General features: G+C 43.3%; 1 protein-coding gene across 4 annotated transcripts in view; it reads right to left on the minus strand.

Moving 5' to 3' along the window:
* Positions 1 to 15,604, minus strand: part of ATRN (attractin) — a 157,442-nt gene that overhangs the window by 77,995 nt on the left and 63,843 nt on the right. For all 4 annotated transcript variants that reach the window (XM_059705660.1, XM_059705661.1, XM_059705659.1 and 1 more), the window contains 5 exons: positions 14,978 to 15,132; positions 11,570 to 11,654; positions 5,957 to 6,177; positions 3,640 to 3,761; positions 1,070 to 1,208 (listed from right to left, as the gene is read on the minus strand). In XM_059705660.1, the coding sequence (XP_059561643.1) occupies positions 1,070 to 1,208; positions 3,640 to 3,761; positions 5,957 to 6,177; positions 11,570 to 11,654; positions 14,978 to 15,132 (722 nt within the window). The remainder of the gene's footprint in view (positions 1 to 1,069; positions 1,209 to 3,639; positions 3,762 to 5,956; positions 6,178 to 11,569; positions 11,655 to 14,977; positions 15,133 to 15,604) is intronic.

A 15,604-nucleotide genomic window follows, 5' to 3' on the forward strand; every position in this document is an offset into this window, starting at 1 on the left:
TTGGGGCGGGCACCCCCAAGTGATAGAGCTGTAGCAAAAAGGCAAGCCTGTAATCTGCTACTGTGACTGCCCTAAACCCACCCAAAGAACTGCACAGAAGTTGTGAATACTTCTCGGAAGACAAGGAGCAAAGCAAATTCACCAGAACCAAAGTACCCATCAATAATGCTCATGAACAGTGAGATCAATGAAAGGTACAGTACCATGGGTCAGGGATCATCTCAGAGCAGATAAACACTTGCTCCTGGAGTGTGGCATCAGTGTCACCGCTTGTTCAAATGTAGATTCTGGGCCCCACCCTAGATTTGTACCAGAATCTGACTGATAGGAAGATCCCCAGATCCTCAGCTGCTCATTAGAGTTTGAGATGCAATGAGACAAAGAACAAGAAGCCCACTCATACAAGCTGAATCAAGTACTTCCAAAGGACATTCACAAGGGGCCTGGTGGAACCCAACTGCCCTTAACATGCCTCAGCTGTTGCATGGAGCCACAGAAGTCCCCCTTCCTGGATATCTTGGTTGAGCAAACATATCATACACTTTTAGTTATGACTGGTTGGCCCCAGACCCCCTAACTCATCATCCCGAACCTCAGAAGTGCCATAAATTAAGGTATTCAGGGCTGGAGATCACCCCAGGAGGTGCTGTGGACACGGGCATCTCTCCTCTCCTTCTTGTCAGAAGGTGCAGGCCGTCTAATCCAGTGGTCAATAAGAAGCACTCTTCATTAGGTGCCCAGCAGAATGGTTTATGAGACTACTGCAGTATATTCCTGGGTTTGCACAGAAGAGCAGGGTGAAAACAATGGAGTGGGCTCCATGATACAGAGCCAATCTGTCATTTGATTCTCCAGAGCAGCAGATGTTTCATTTTGTTTCGAAAGACACTAGGAGCATACTTAAGAACTGTATTTTTGTTTTAAAAAATAACCACAATATTGGTAAGAGGGAAGGAATAGATAAAATGAGCTTATCCCCCACCCCTGAGACTGCACAGTATCAGAGGCATGTGTGTAAAGTCTTTGGACGCCCCACACACACACATCAAGATGCCTCTCTAAGGCCTACCAGGCAGGGCGATGCACTCCTGATTGCGGGGCTCCCACTGGCAGTTCTGGTCCAGGGCACAGCTCCTGCAGCTGGTCTTCTTGTTACAGTAGTACATGGGGTTATCCTTGGGGCAGTTCTCATACTTGGAAATGGAGATCTAGAACACAGTGGACAAGAGCTTTCTTCTTATATGCACAGAAAGAACTCATGGTAAGGACAAACAGGATACTAAAAATCGAATTAAAGAAGCAAACTGTAAATGGATATATAAATAAGATTTATAGGAAGTTGCACCACAGTGAAAACACTTTAGGGAAAGGTTCTGCTGAAGGACATGCCTTTACCCAGCAAGGAAGTCATTCACTCTTAAACACCATGCTTCAACCTGTTCATGTTGAAAATGGGAATGTTGAATGTAATGCTTTTCAAATGCCTTCCAAACAGGCTAAATTTATATTTTATGAACTGTTTTACAGACTGTCAAAGAATGTCTTATAAATTGTCAAAGGCTATAAAAGTTGAGTCATCATCTGTGTTGCCTTCTAACCTACATAAAAAATTACAAATACAGACAGTCCTCGGGTTACGTTGGAGACGATGTACACTGTTTCACGGTTACGTCGCCATCTCCCATCTAATCTAATAAAAGAGAAACATGTAAACTGACCGCACCTCTGCTATGCCCCAAGCCACGCCCTCCAGCCAATCAGAGCGACTATATGCAAATTAACCCAACCAAGATAGCGTCCGGCAGCCACGGAGCTGGAGCAAGCAGGAGGCTTGGTTGCCCTGGCGATAGAGGAAGCCAAACTTCCCGCCTGCCCTGGCTGGCTGTAGCCTCCACTCAAGGCAACAAAGTTTCAATTATAGAAGATAAATAAATCCCAGATACCTGCTTCCAGCCAGCCTCCACTGGGAGCTTGGGTGGCTGGGGGCAGTGGCCAGCCTGCAAACAGCCACCAGCCCCTCACCCAGGATGGCCACACCCTCATGGGGTGAGAGTCCCCACTGGGGGGCTTGGCCAGCCTGCAAACAGCCATCAGCCACTCTCCCAGTCTGCCAAGGAAACCCGGCAGGACCCCCCTCCCTGAAGGGGCTGTGGCCAGCCTGCAAACAGCCATCAGCCCCTCACCCAGGCTGGCCAGGCACCCCAGCGGGACCCCACCCTGATCCGGGACACCCTTCAGGGCAAACCAGCTGGCCCCCACCCATGCACCAGGCCTCTGTCCTATATAATAAAGGGGTAATATGCAAATTGACCCTATCAGCAGAGCAACTGGGAATGACTGGTCACTATGACACACACTGACCACCAGGAGGCAGACGCTCAATGCAGGAGCTGCCCCCTGGTGGTCAGTGCGCTCCCACAGGGGGAGCTCTGCTCAGCCACAAGCCAGGCTGATGGCTGCCAGTACAGTGGTGGTGGTGGGAGCCTTTCCCACCTCCTCAGCAGTGCTAAGGATGTCCGACTGCAGCTTAGGCCTGCTCCCCGCTGGCAACTGGACATTCCCTGAGGGCTTCCGGGCTGCCAGAGGGATGTCTGACTGCCAGCTTAGGCCCATTCCCCTGGGGAGTGGGCCTAAGCCAGCAGGTGGTCATCCCCTGAGGGGTTCGAGACTGCGAGAGGGCACAGGCCGGGCTGAGGGACCACTCCAAGTGCACAAATTTTTGTGCACCGGGCCTCTAGTTTATTTATAAAAAAAAAAAAAAGTTACGTCATTTCGACGTATGTATATATGTGCTTTATGTTTTTTATTATTTATTTACCACAAGTAAAGGTCAGGAATTGTTATCTTTCTTTTAAATTTTTTTTACTCTTTCACTTCATTACTGCTATGTATATGCTCCATGTGAGTGATGTAGGTGCTTATGTAGGTGGGTTCCAACTTAAGGCGAAAATTGCGTTAAGTCGCGCCGTAGGAACGGATCTCTGATGTAACCCGAGGACCTACTGTATTAAGCATTAATTATGCTAAGCCAAGATATAACATCTATAATAATAAAAGCATAATATGCTAATTAGACTGGACATCCTCCGGACAACCTTGTAGTCGAAGTTGGGGCTGCAAGGGAAGCCCGGGTCCCAGGTGCCAGAGGGAAGCCAGTGCCGGCAGTGGGGGGGAGGGAGGGGGAGGCCTACTCTTGCACGAATTTCATGCATTGGGCCTCTAGTTAGACAAGAAGATTATACAAAGTATATTATTTCCACAATTCAATGTGGCTACTACACACCTGACCTCCTTTCAGTCTCAAATCTAACTTGCTTGTACAGGCAGAGCTCACCAAGCCTCGCACCAGCTCTAGTACTTAGTCACAGCCATGCTAGGGAGTGGGGCATACTCAAAACACCACAGTCCCTCCTTCTTCTAAAACACCACACGTCAATCCTGTGACAAGGACCTTTAGAATTAGAATGTACTGGACATTCCTTCCTAAAAGAAAACTTGAGCAATAATAAAATCCAAGTCTACACTGAAGGTTTCAAAAATAACTCTGGGTCAGTTTTTATAACATTCACATTGTAATCTACACATAACCCCACTCTGGACTTTTCCATCCTCTGAAATCCTTGAGAGACAGCCCCTGACCTGGCCTTCCGTGCAGCTGTGGTTCTTAGGGACACAATAGTCGTTGCACCAGTGGCAGTCATTGGTGTTGGCTGTGCAGCTGTAACAATCCGTGTGTTGGTCACATCTGTCATGGTCAAGAGCTATGAAGACAAGAAAAAGTCATCAACTATGACAGCTCTTCCTTAGAAAAGTCACAGGCCATTAAAGCTGCTGTTTAGCACAATCTGAGACTGAGGCAAAAAAATGTAAGAAGTGTCGGGAAGTAAAATGATGAGTGCCACTGGCAGGAAAATACATGTCAGGTTAAAACAGATTTAGAAATAAGTAAACAATGAGAAAAAAACACTACTTGTACCCACTCCCCCCAACAAGGTACACAGAAAGTGAAAAACAAAGAGAGGCTAATTTACTTTAATAGCAACATAAAATGGAAGTAGCTGTGGTTCTTTAAATATTTTTCTTCCCAAGAAAAAAATCAACTAGCAATAGAATGAACACAACAGAAAGAGCTTTCCTGAAGCCAAACAAAGTAAGGCAGAAGACCAAACCATTCCTCCCAGCTATAAACACAAGGCTAGTCTGGGCATGGGAAGTAGGCAGCACCACAGAACCCCAAAGGAGGCACTTGGCTGAGCTGCATTTTCTACACATACATGTAAGTCCAAGAGTGTAATTTTGAAAACTTCTAGGCTACTAAAGACTTGCTGCATTGCCTATTGACCCAAAATAGGTTAAGGTCAGCGACAAAAGAGAAGCTGCACAACCATATTGCCTCATCTGTTGAATCACTCATGGACATTGCACATGGTGGAAGCCGTGGATAAGAATAGGTAGGGCCCACCTTCACAAAGACTCCAGCATCCTGCTCCTTAGGTTGTGCTTCCTGCCCTGGTCATCACCCCAAGGACTGAGCCCAAACAGAAAGTAGAGTGAACTAGGGAGGCGACTTTGAGATGAGTTAACATAAAATCAGGTCATATTGAACCACCTAAGGTAAGTGAATATTATTTCCTATAAGCTTTCACCTTTAGTTCAAACTTTAAAAATTGGGTTAAAAAATAACTACATCACTGATTTTATCCCTTCTAGGAGACAGAGACTAACCCTACCAGATTCTGATAATCTCAGTTCTCCAGCACTCACCAGCCCACAGTGAACCTGGAAGGTTACCTGGGTGTTCTTACTGCTGATTTTTGTTCAGCTTTAGAGTGAAAGCTGCCTCTACCCACCATAACTCTCATGGTAACTCTATATCAACCATAATGGTTAAGAAATTCAGTCAACATACTTTAAATTAATTGAAGTGAACAAATATTCTGCAGAGACATTTTTCTTACTCTTAATAGGCTTTCTCACATATTACTTTGCATTGTGCTAAATGTCAGAGCACAAGGGTAAAAAGTAGGCAAGATGAAAAAGTTTGGAAAGCACAAGAGGTTGTTCTAGAAGCAGGGATCACTACTCATCATCAGCAACTGTCTGTCATGCTATCACTGCTGTGCCCAACTTGAGAAGCTAGAAAAGAATAGTACTTTGCAAAGACAGCAACTTTAGTTCTATCTACAAGAGTAATAGCTTTTACTGGGTTGGCCCTCTTCTTATCCTTAGCATTAGAACTGCATAACACAATATGGTAGCCACTACCCACATGTAGTTTTTTTTGTCGTTGTTGTTAATCCTCACCTGAGGATATTTTTCCATTGATTTTTAGAAAGAGTGGAAGGGAGGGGGAGATATAGAGAGAAACATTGATGTGAGAGTCACATCGATTGGTTGCCTCCCCCACACACCCTGACCAGGGCTGGGGATCAAGCCTGCAACCAAAGTACGTGCCCCCTTGACCAGAATTAAACCTCCTTTCATTCCGTGGACCAACGCTCTATCCCCTGAGCCAAACTGGCTAGGGTCACATGTAATTTTTAATTTACATTAATTGAAATTAAAATTTCAGTTCTTCGGTCATACCAGTCTCATTTCAAAGTATTTGATAGCCACATGTCACTAGTAGCTACCATATTGAGACAGTGCAGATATAGAATATTTCCATCAACACAAAAAATATCATTGGATTGCATTTCCCCAAACCAATTGCAGCTGGGTTCTGGAATTGGTATACAAAGTCTATGCAAAGCCAAGGAGGTTTTTGTCTCTATGATTTGCAGATAGGTTGTAGGAGCCACAAACCAATTTTTCATAAAGCCTTTGCATAAGTTATTACTGAATAGTTTTGGATAATAATATGAATCTAAAAAGTGTACATATGCTAAGTGCCTTCATGATTCAGATAAGAGGAGAACGCAAATTAATTTAATTTTAAGAAGAAAAAAAAACATACTTCTTTTGGAAAAACATTCTGATTTTAACTTTTCTTCTTGTGCTTCTGTTGCTAACTCCCAGGAAATACACTGAGATGACCCTGTGTCCCACACACACCGGATGCCAGGTCCTGCTGCTAGACAAGCAGCTTCACTCTGGTGTGCTTCACACCGTTCCGAGGTAAATACCAGGATGTCACTGAGGAGGAGACTATTGAAGCCACCAAACACATACATGGAGCTAAAAGGAAAAACAAAAAAGGGAGAGTAGTTTACTAAAACCTTAAGTAAACAAAGTCATGATAAACTATTTACAATCTTCAGACAAACCTTACATATCAATAGTTCTGTAAGAAATTGTTTTTTTCAGGATCTCAAAAAATATTCTTATATCTTTCTCATACCTTTCCCTCTCAATTTCATCCTAGCCTGTCCTACCCAGAATAATTCCAATAATCAACCTACTCTTTACATAACTATATTAAAAAAGTTCTCATGATAACATAGTGACTTTTAACCATAATTCCCTGGAATATTTTACTGTCAGGGTAAGCAAATGCCTTTTAGAGTTAAACACATAATTGTGTATCTGCATGTTCTTAAATATTAAAAATATATATAATTTTAAAAGCATAAAGTCTCCTTAATTAAAATTGTATAATGATTCATAAACCAGTAAGAAACAGATAAAAATGCGCATGAAAATTCAGTACACAGTAAAAGTGGCATCTTAAATTAGTGTGGACTTTCCAGTAAATGGTATGGAGATAACAAAATAAACATGGAAAAATATAAAATTTCTCTATGGACTCAGGATAAATTCCAAATGGACCAGAGAACCACTTGGAAAAAAAAACAAAAAACGAACCCATACATGCACTTTAGAGGTTAGAAGACAATACAGGTGAGCTACTCTATAACAACAGCCATGACTTAAAATCCAGAAGGCAACAAAAAAAAATACTGAAAAATTGATTATATAAATAAAAGAATTTTGCATAGGAAATACAGCTATAAGCAAAGTAAAAGACAAATGATACACTGTGAAAAATTATTTACAAGCTGTTATAGGAAAAGAATATTCCTAATATAGAGACAGCTTCAGCCAGTTTGCAAGGGAAAAATGTAAATGGCCTCAAGAATATGAAAAGATGATTAACTTCAATTATAAGAAAAACGCAAATTAAAATTACAATGAGAAAGCATCTCTCCCCTAAAAAGACAAAAGTCTGACAATGACTGTGAGGCAGTAGGGAAACAAGCACTCTCATACTTGGCTGCTAGGCATGCAAATAGGACAAGCCTGAAAAGGGAAATCTGGCAAAATCTAACAAAACTCTGTATTTATCTTTTGAACCTGAAATCACATTTCCAGAAGTCTATCACAAAGATATAAAAGCAAAATTAAAAAAAGAAATGCACATGAGGCTATTCACTAAAGCAATAATGATAATAGCAAACACACAAACAACCCAAAATGTCCATCATCTGGGGATGTGATGTATAAACTGTGGTGCATCCACACAATGAAATAGTAGGTAGCTGTAAAAAAGGAATCAGGAGGATTTCTACATACCGCTATAGAGCGATCTCCAAGATATACTGTTATGTGAATGGGTTAGGGTTTCAAATTTCCATGATAAAAAGTTTTAATTTTTTTTTGGGGGGGGGGACCCACAGTACACGATTTATCTGCATTTTACCTAAAATCTCTTTTTCTATTTCAAGACTACATTAAATTGCTAGCACTAATATTAAAATTGGGTCTATCACCTCTTGCATATTAACATGTAATAGTGAGTTTAATTTGTTCTTAGTCTAAGGGTAAAAAAAATCTAATAGGATCATTCATAGTCTCTGTTTCTAAAAAGAACAGAATCCAAACCATCCTATTCATTTACACATTTTTTCAGAAATTTCTAGTTGACATGTACTATGTATAAAGAAATCTCTGGTTTCTGCTCCTCAGCCTCTAAGAGTCAGTAGAAAGCTCAGCTGCACCTCTCAGCTGCTTCAACTGGATAAGGAAACTCCCACAGGCTAAAGCAGCTCAATTTATCTCTCTGGACTCTATTCATCTCTTATTTTCTTTTTATTTTTAAATATTTTTATTAATTTCAGAGAGGAAGGAAGAGAGAGAGATAGAAACATCAATGCTGAGAGAGAATCATTGATCGACTGCCTACTGCATGCCCCACACTGGGGAACGAGCCCACAATCCAGACCTGTGCTCTGACTGGGAATAGAACCCCGACCTCCTGGTTCCTAGGTTGATGCTCAACCACTGAGCCACACCAGCCGGACGACTCATCTCTTATGTTCTGCTCAGTATTTCTTCATTATCTTGTTAAATCCTTACTGTATACTTTTCAGTTGTCTTTCAATGGGAGACTCCATTGGCTGATGCCAGAAGTGAAAGTCCTTCTTGGGTCCAGTGTCAAGATTTTCAGCCTTTTAAGTCAAGCCCAACTCACCTCTGGAAACATGGTGGTGAGAGTCTCTGGTGGTTTGGAATGCTATGTTTGAACAAGGCTGCAAGCAGCTCAGAAGGTAATGGAGAAGGCCCTACCTATTTTTTAACAGATCCATCAGCAAAGAGTGTAATATAATCCTTATTAGCTTCAACTGTTTAAGCAAAACCATTGGCTGATTATTAAACAATAATGACCTAGAGGCAATTCCTAACAAGTCAGGTTGAAAAATAAAAACAAGAAAAAACAACTAGAAAAATCAGAAAACAGACTCCACAGAATTAGTCTAGGCAAGCCACTAAGCAAACAACAAAAACAACAACAGTTGGTGGTGATGGTGGGGGAATAAGAATCCGTATTTGCTACAACATATTACCAAAAATGTTTAGTTTTCAATCAAATATTACAAGCTATGCAAAGAAACAAAAAATGTGACCCATACAGAGGAAACAAAACAATCAATCAAAACTGTCTCGCCCTAGCTGGTTTGGCTCAGTAGATAGAACATAGGCCTGTGGACTGAAGGGCCCCAGGTTCTATTCCAATCAAGGGCACAAGCCCGGGTTGCAGGCTCAATCCCCAGCAGGGGGTGTGCAGGAGGCAGCTGATCAATGATTCTCTCTCAGCATTGATGTTTCTATCTCTCTTTCCCTCTCCCTTCCTCTCTGAAATCAATAAAAATAAATAAATAAATAAATAATGGCTGAAAACTTCCACAAATTTTAATAAAATGACTAATCTATACACCCATAAAGCTCAACAAACTCCAAGATTAACACAAAAGAGATCCATACTTAAACACATTATAACCAAGTGTCCTTTTTTTTTTTTTTTTTTTTGAGAGAGAGAGAAACATCGATTGGTTGCCTTCTGCATGCACGTGGGGATTGAACCCACAACCTAGGTATGTGTCCTGACCAGTAATGGAACCCACGATCTTTTGGCATATGGGACAATATTCGAATCAACTGAATCACACCAGCCAGGGTGTGGCCTAAAATTGTAAAAGGTGAAGTAAACAACAGTAATAACAGCAGGAACAAAATGAGAAAAATTAACATGATTAGGCTGTTTAACAAATAAAAAATCTTTAAAGTACAGTGTAAGGAACAGTGGAAAGACCACTCTGAATTGCCCTTATATTACAGAGCCTTCTCGACGGGAAGGCTGATAAAGAGTGCTGTTAGTTTGGGCCAGGCGTTTTGACCAATGCAATGTAGACTTCACATTATTAGGAACTATAAACTTGTTCTATATGAAGCTTCACAATTTCCCCATCTCTGTTCCCCTACCTGATTCTCCCTATCTGACTTGCCCTCTCTTTTTTTCAAATTTCCTTACCATTCAGATCTAAGTTCCATGAACAGTAGCAAATGACAGAGGGCATAAGACAGTAATTGCACATAACTTTTGTGGTCCCATGCATTCAGACAACATCAAACATAGCATACTCCTGCATGCTAACAAAAAAACATATCAACAAACAAAGCATTAAAAGAAATTCAAATGCACATCAAGTATCCTATCTAATAAAAGAGAAACATGGTAATTAGCCATACATCCGCTATCTTTCCCATTGGCTAATCAGGGCGATATGCAAATTAACTGCCAGCCAAGATGGCGGCCGGCAGCCAGGCAGCTTGAAGCGAACATGAGGCTTGCTTGCTTCAGTGACGGAGGACTCCAACGTTCCCCGCCTGCCGCTGCCAGCCTCTGGGCTTGCAGTTTGAAACATTGTTACAAATATAGAAGCTAAACAAAACCCCAGAAACCTGCTTTCAGCCAACCTGGGATCTCAGAGGTGGAGTTGAAACAGTGTTTCGATTATAGAACCCAAACAAACCAGATACCTGCTTTCAGCAGCAAAGGCCTAAGAGCTGGAGCCAAGCCTCAGAGCTAAAGCTGGCCCAGAATTAAAAAGAAAAAAGAAAAAAGGGAGCGGTTGGGAGCTTCAGTCACCCGCCAGCCTGAAAACAGCCCTCAGCCCCTCACCCAGACTAGCCAGGTACCCCAGTGGGGACCCCCACCCTGAAGGGTGTGTTACCAGCTGCAAACAGCCATCATCCCCTCATCCAGGCTGGCCAGGCACCCCAGTGGGGACCCCCACCCTGATCCAGGACACCCTTTAGGGCAAACCAGCCGGCCCCCACCCGTGCACCAGGCCTCTATCCTATATAGTAAAAGGGTAATATGCCTCCAAGCACCGGGATCAGCGGAGCCCAGAGGCCTCCCGGCACCAGGATCAGCGTGACAGGGGGCAGCGCCCAAACCCCCTGATCGCCCTGAGGCTCTGTGTGTGACAGGGGGCGGGGCCACAACCTCCCTATCCGCCCTGCTCTGTTCGTGACAGGGGAAGGCGCCCCAACCTCCTGATCAGCCCTGCTCTGTGCCTGGTACGAGGGAGCTCCCCAACCCCCTGATCGTCCTGCGGCTCTGTGTGTGACAGGCTGCAGTGCCCCAACCCCCTGATGGGCCCTGCTCTGTGCGTGACAGGGGGGAGCTCCCCAACCCCCTGATCGACCCTGCTCTGTGCGTGACAGGGTACGGAGCCCCAACCCCCCTGATGGGCCCTGCTCTGTGAGTGAGAGGGGGCAGCGCCCCAACCCCCCGATTGGCCCTGCTCTGTGCGTGACAGGGGGTGGTGCCGCAACCTCCCCATCGACCCTGCCTTGAGTGGACAGGGGGCGGTGCCCCAACCCCCCAATTGGCCCTACCCTGAGTGTGACTGAGGGTGGCATCGCAATCTCCCGATCCGCCCTGCTCTGTGCATGACAGGGGGCGGCGCCCCAACTCCCCAATTGGCCCTGCTCTGAGTCCAACCAGGGGCTGCACCTAGGGATTGGGCCTGCCCTCTGCCACCCGTGAGCAGGCCTAAGCCAGCAGGTCGTTATTTCCCGAGGGGTCCCAGACTGCGAGAGGGCACAGGCCGGGCTGAGGGAGCCCCCTTCACCCCCCCCCCCCCCCAGTGCACAAATTTTTGTGCCCCGGGCCTCTAGTTTTAAATATAAATCAGGAAATTCATGCCTACATAATCCTGTGAAAAACAAACAAGGTGGGAAAATGCTGAGAATAATATGCAAACCTAATTCCATTTCTTCGTATTTTACTTCATTTTCATTTTAAACCCAAGAGAAAAGGAGCAAGCACTTCTTTTCCAATTACCTGTTGTGTAGGACTGCTGAGTGGCCAAATCTGTTGACATCATGGTGCAGATCAGGTCTGGGAAGCACTGACCAGCGGTCACAAGCTAGGAGCAAGAAAACACATTTCAAATGAGACTGCCATTCATCATCAATAGGAACTGGCATTTTCTCTGGGAAGAAGACTGTACAAAAACAATCACATAAAATGTTTCTCTTGCTTTTTCTGAGTCATACCTTCTTTTCTGAGGTAAAATGCAGCAGCAGCAGAATAGCAAGGTATGGAAGAAAGGCAGGAGGACCATATGGCAATTCTAATTAGCGAATCCAACATCCCTGACACCCATACCACTCACTCTGTTGCCTATCAATTTCACTCACTAGAATGTTTTTTAATTTAAGCAAATTTTTCAGAACTTATGTAACTAAAACATATGGGTTCCATAATTATTTTCCACTCTCTATTGACTTGCCCAAACAGTAGCTAAAATAGGAAAATACAGGTGGAAAATTAAAACTTAAAAAAAAATTCAAACTTTCTTTAAATTTTTAAAAGTCCTTTTGTAAAGTCCTGGCTGGTATTGCTCAATAGGTTGGCGCACGTCCTGTCCACCAAAAGGTAGTGGGTTCAATTCTTGGTCAGGGCACATACCTGGGTTGTGGGTTCAATGATCCCCAGTCAGGGCAGGTACAGGAGGTAACTGATCAATGTTTCTCTCTCACATCAATATTTCTCTCTCTCTCCCTTCCTCTCTCTAAAATCAATAAAAAATATATACTCAGGTGAGAAAAATAAAATGAAATAAAATAAAAGTCCTTCCCTAGATCTCTTAGATCTACTAATTTTCCTTTGTTCTGATCCATGCTATCAACTTTTCTTGCTGGTAAACCACACCAAACTCACACGTACTGTCTGCTTCTGAAATACTTAGACATTTACATTCACTAAGCAAAGGTTCTTCTACTCAATCTAGACATTTATTCAACCTTGACAACAACAGCTTTCATTTCCTTCTCCTACCAGCCCAGACTCTGTGCTCTTCCTCACATGGAGAACAGAGACTTCCTGTCTACCCACCTTGCTTCCTTCCCTAAAGCCACAGTGTGGCAAAGACCCTTTCTTCTTAGTGCACTGGCTTTCATCACAGCATTTAAATATGCCCAAACCCTGACCAGTGCAGCTCAGTTGGTTGATTGGTATCCTGTGTACTGAGGGGCTACAGATTCAATTCCTGGTATGGGCATGTGGGAGGCAGCCAGTAGATGTTACCCTCTCACATCAATGTTTCTCTCTCCATCACCCTTTCCCTTCCTCTCTCTCTAAAATCAATAATAAAAAGATATTTTTTAAAAAATTAAAAATAAATAAAGATGCCCAAGAAGGTACTCAACTCTCCCCTTCTACTCCTCACAGATAATTTTTTTAAAATTAAAATAGTCAATATTCACTGTGTAGATCTCACCTTATGTTATTTTTTAGCCTCCTGCAATCTGGATTACTCATCCATGTCTAAAGAATCTATCTATATACATAAAAGCCTAAGTGACCGAGCAACCAAATGACCAGTCAACTGGTCACTATGATGCGCACTGACCACCAGGGGGCAGACACTCAGCGCAGGAGCTGCCTCCAGGTGGTCAATGCACTCCCACAGCAAGAATGCTGCTCAGCTGACCGATGGGCGCCAGACGCAGGGCTCATGGCTGGCCGCAGAAGCCCGGAGACCTCAGCGGAGCAGCAGTGAGCCTACTGAGCAGCAGCAGCAGGCCCAGCGGGGCCTGGATGAGCAGGAGCAGAAGGCAGGAGCGGCAGGTGGCGTTGGACTGCCAGTTTCAGCCCAATCTCCGCAGGCTACGCCGAGGGATCCCATCGGTGCACAAATCCACACAGTGGGCCTCTAGTAATAAATAACCTCTGTTGCTAAATCTGAAAGACTCCCCAGGACTTATTTTAATCCCTCTGCAGCCATTGGTAACAGCTCCCTCACAGGATGCCAATCATGCCGCACTTTCCTCCTATTCCTCTGACATGCTTTCCCAGTCTGCATGCTGTTTCTGACTTCTTTATCCATCTATCTGTCCTCTGGCTCTTTGCTCATCCCTGATGACATATGTCCCCTGAAGAATTTTATCCTGGAGCTTCCCACTAATCTCGGCATTGCTCCAATCCCAGAGTCATCTCCAGCTGAACCTTCTCCCAAACTCATCTTACTCACCTTCTCCCAGACCCCGTCAGGTACTTCTATTTCCAGCCTTGTAAAAAGCACCATCTACCCTGGCTCAAACTAGATACCTGGGAATCAAGATGCTTTCATCTCTCTCAAAATACACCCCAGGTAATCCTCAAGTTCCCAGGAGTTCTCAAAACCATCTATTTCTTTATCCTCATTGCCACTTTTACAGCCTTAGTTCAAACCCTCAAGACTTTAGCCTTAGAACTTCCATCTTGCCCCTTCCCAACTATTCATTACATGACACAAAGAGATCTTCCTAAAACACAAATACGATTCTGTCACCTCCTCTGTAAGATTCTTCAAAAAGCCTAAACTCCTCATCATGACATCACAGGTCTTTCAAGATCTGACCAGAGTCTGAAAGCTGCTTGGGTCTCTAGCTCAGTTGAAGCTATTCCTCTCCTATATGCAGCTATAATACAGCCAAAACTATTTACAGGCCTCAAGTATGGCATGGTCCCTCTTTGCCTCCACCTGAGAAGTCCACCTAACTTCACTTATCTGATTTTCCAGTGTTCCTCAGGACCTAGCCTAAAGGGCCCCTTCTCAAAAAGGCTTTCCCCAACTATAACCCCTTCCCCTCTATGTTAGGAATGTTCATAGGTACTCTCATACATTCATCTTTGAGCAAGTAACACCCTGAACTGCAATTATATTGTATACTCAGTTCTCTACCTCCCACGCTATGAGGCCAAGGGCAATGTAGAAGCTCAGTGGCTGGGTCAGAAACGAACATCCAATGATATTTATACAAAAGAATGGCTAGCATTTATTCTGCATGAATAAATACTGCCCTCTTCTGGAATAATGTATTACCACACTAGAATTTTTAAAGGAATGTGAAATTGGTATCCAGGGAACCAACTTAACACAATGCTGGTGGTCAACAACTACATGACACTACATCTTGTAGCACAGAGAGCCCAGTTATCCCAACCCATCCTCAAAAATTAACATTCAACTAATTAAAGGAGTAATTTCAAAAAGAATTTAATATAGAAGTCATGTTTTTTAATAGATGTAACATTAGTCAAATTAACATAAAAATACTGTTCAGGCCTCTTTCAAATGGCCTGACCATTTTTTTGTTTGTTTTGGCCTGACCATTTTTAACTAGCGATATTTTCCATTTCCTTTAAAATGTTACTTATAGACAAAAAAGAATCGTGAAGATAAAGAATTTTGGGGAAACTTACCAATGTCATAAGCCATGAAATCTGAAGAAAAGCATTTGGCACCATGGCTCATGGATGTGTCATTGTGTGTGTTTCCTCCAAACACCAGCATGGTTCCACTCACTATCACAGCTGTGTGCAAGTAACGGAAAAATCGGCTGTCCTTAAGAATGGTCCTTTTGAGATTTAAAAATAATAAATACAAGTTTAGTTTTTTACAATACTTATCACCTATTCACTAATGCAAACATAACCTTTTGTTTGCTGGTTTTTTGTTAATCCTCACCCAAAGATACTTTTGCCATTGATTTTTAGAGACAGTGAAAAGGAAGTGGTACTGAGTGTCTGAAAATTGAAAACCATTCAAAAAATACCAAGCATTTTCTTGATCAACCTACTATAAGATTATAGAATAATGCAACAAAATAAATACTAGCTACTTTATTACCTTCTGCTTATTTCCCCAATTTCCTTGTAACACATGAGAATTACCTGCTAGGCCTAAAGAAGAAAACACAGCACACTGCCCTAGCTGGTTTAGCTCAGTGGATAGAGCACTGGCCTGCGGACTAAGGGTCCTGGGTTTGATTCCAGTCAAGGGCACATGCCTGGGTTGCGGGCTCGATCCCCAGTAGGGGGCGAGAAAGA

Source organism: Myotis daubentonii, chromosome 8 (genome assembly GCF_963259705.1).
Source record: "Myotis daubentonii chromosome 8, mMyoDau2.1, whole genome shotgun sequence".
NCBI lineage: Eukaryota > Metazoa > Chordata > Mammalia > Chiroptera > Vespertilionidae > Myotis > Myotis daubentonii.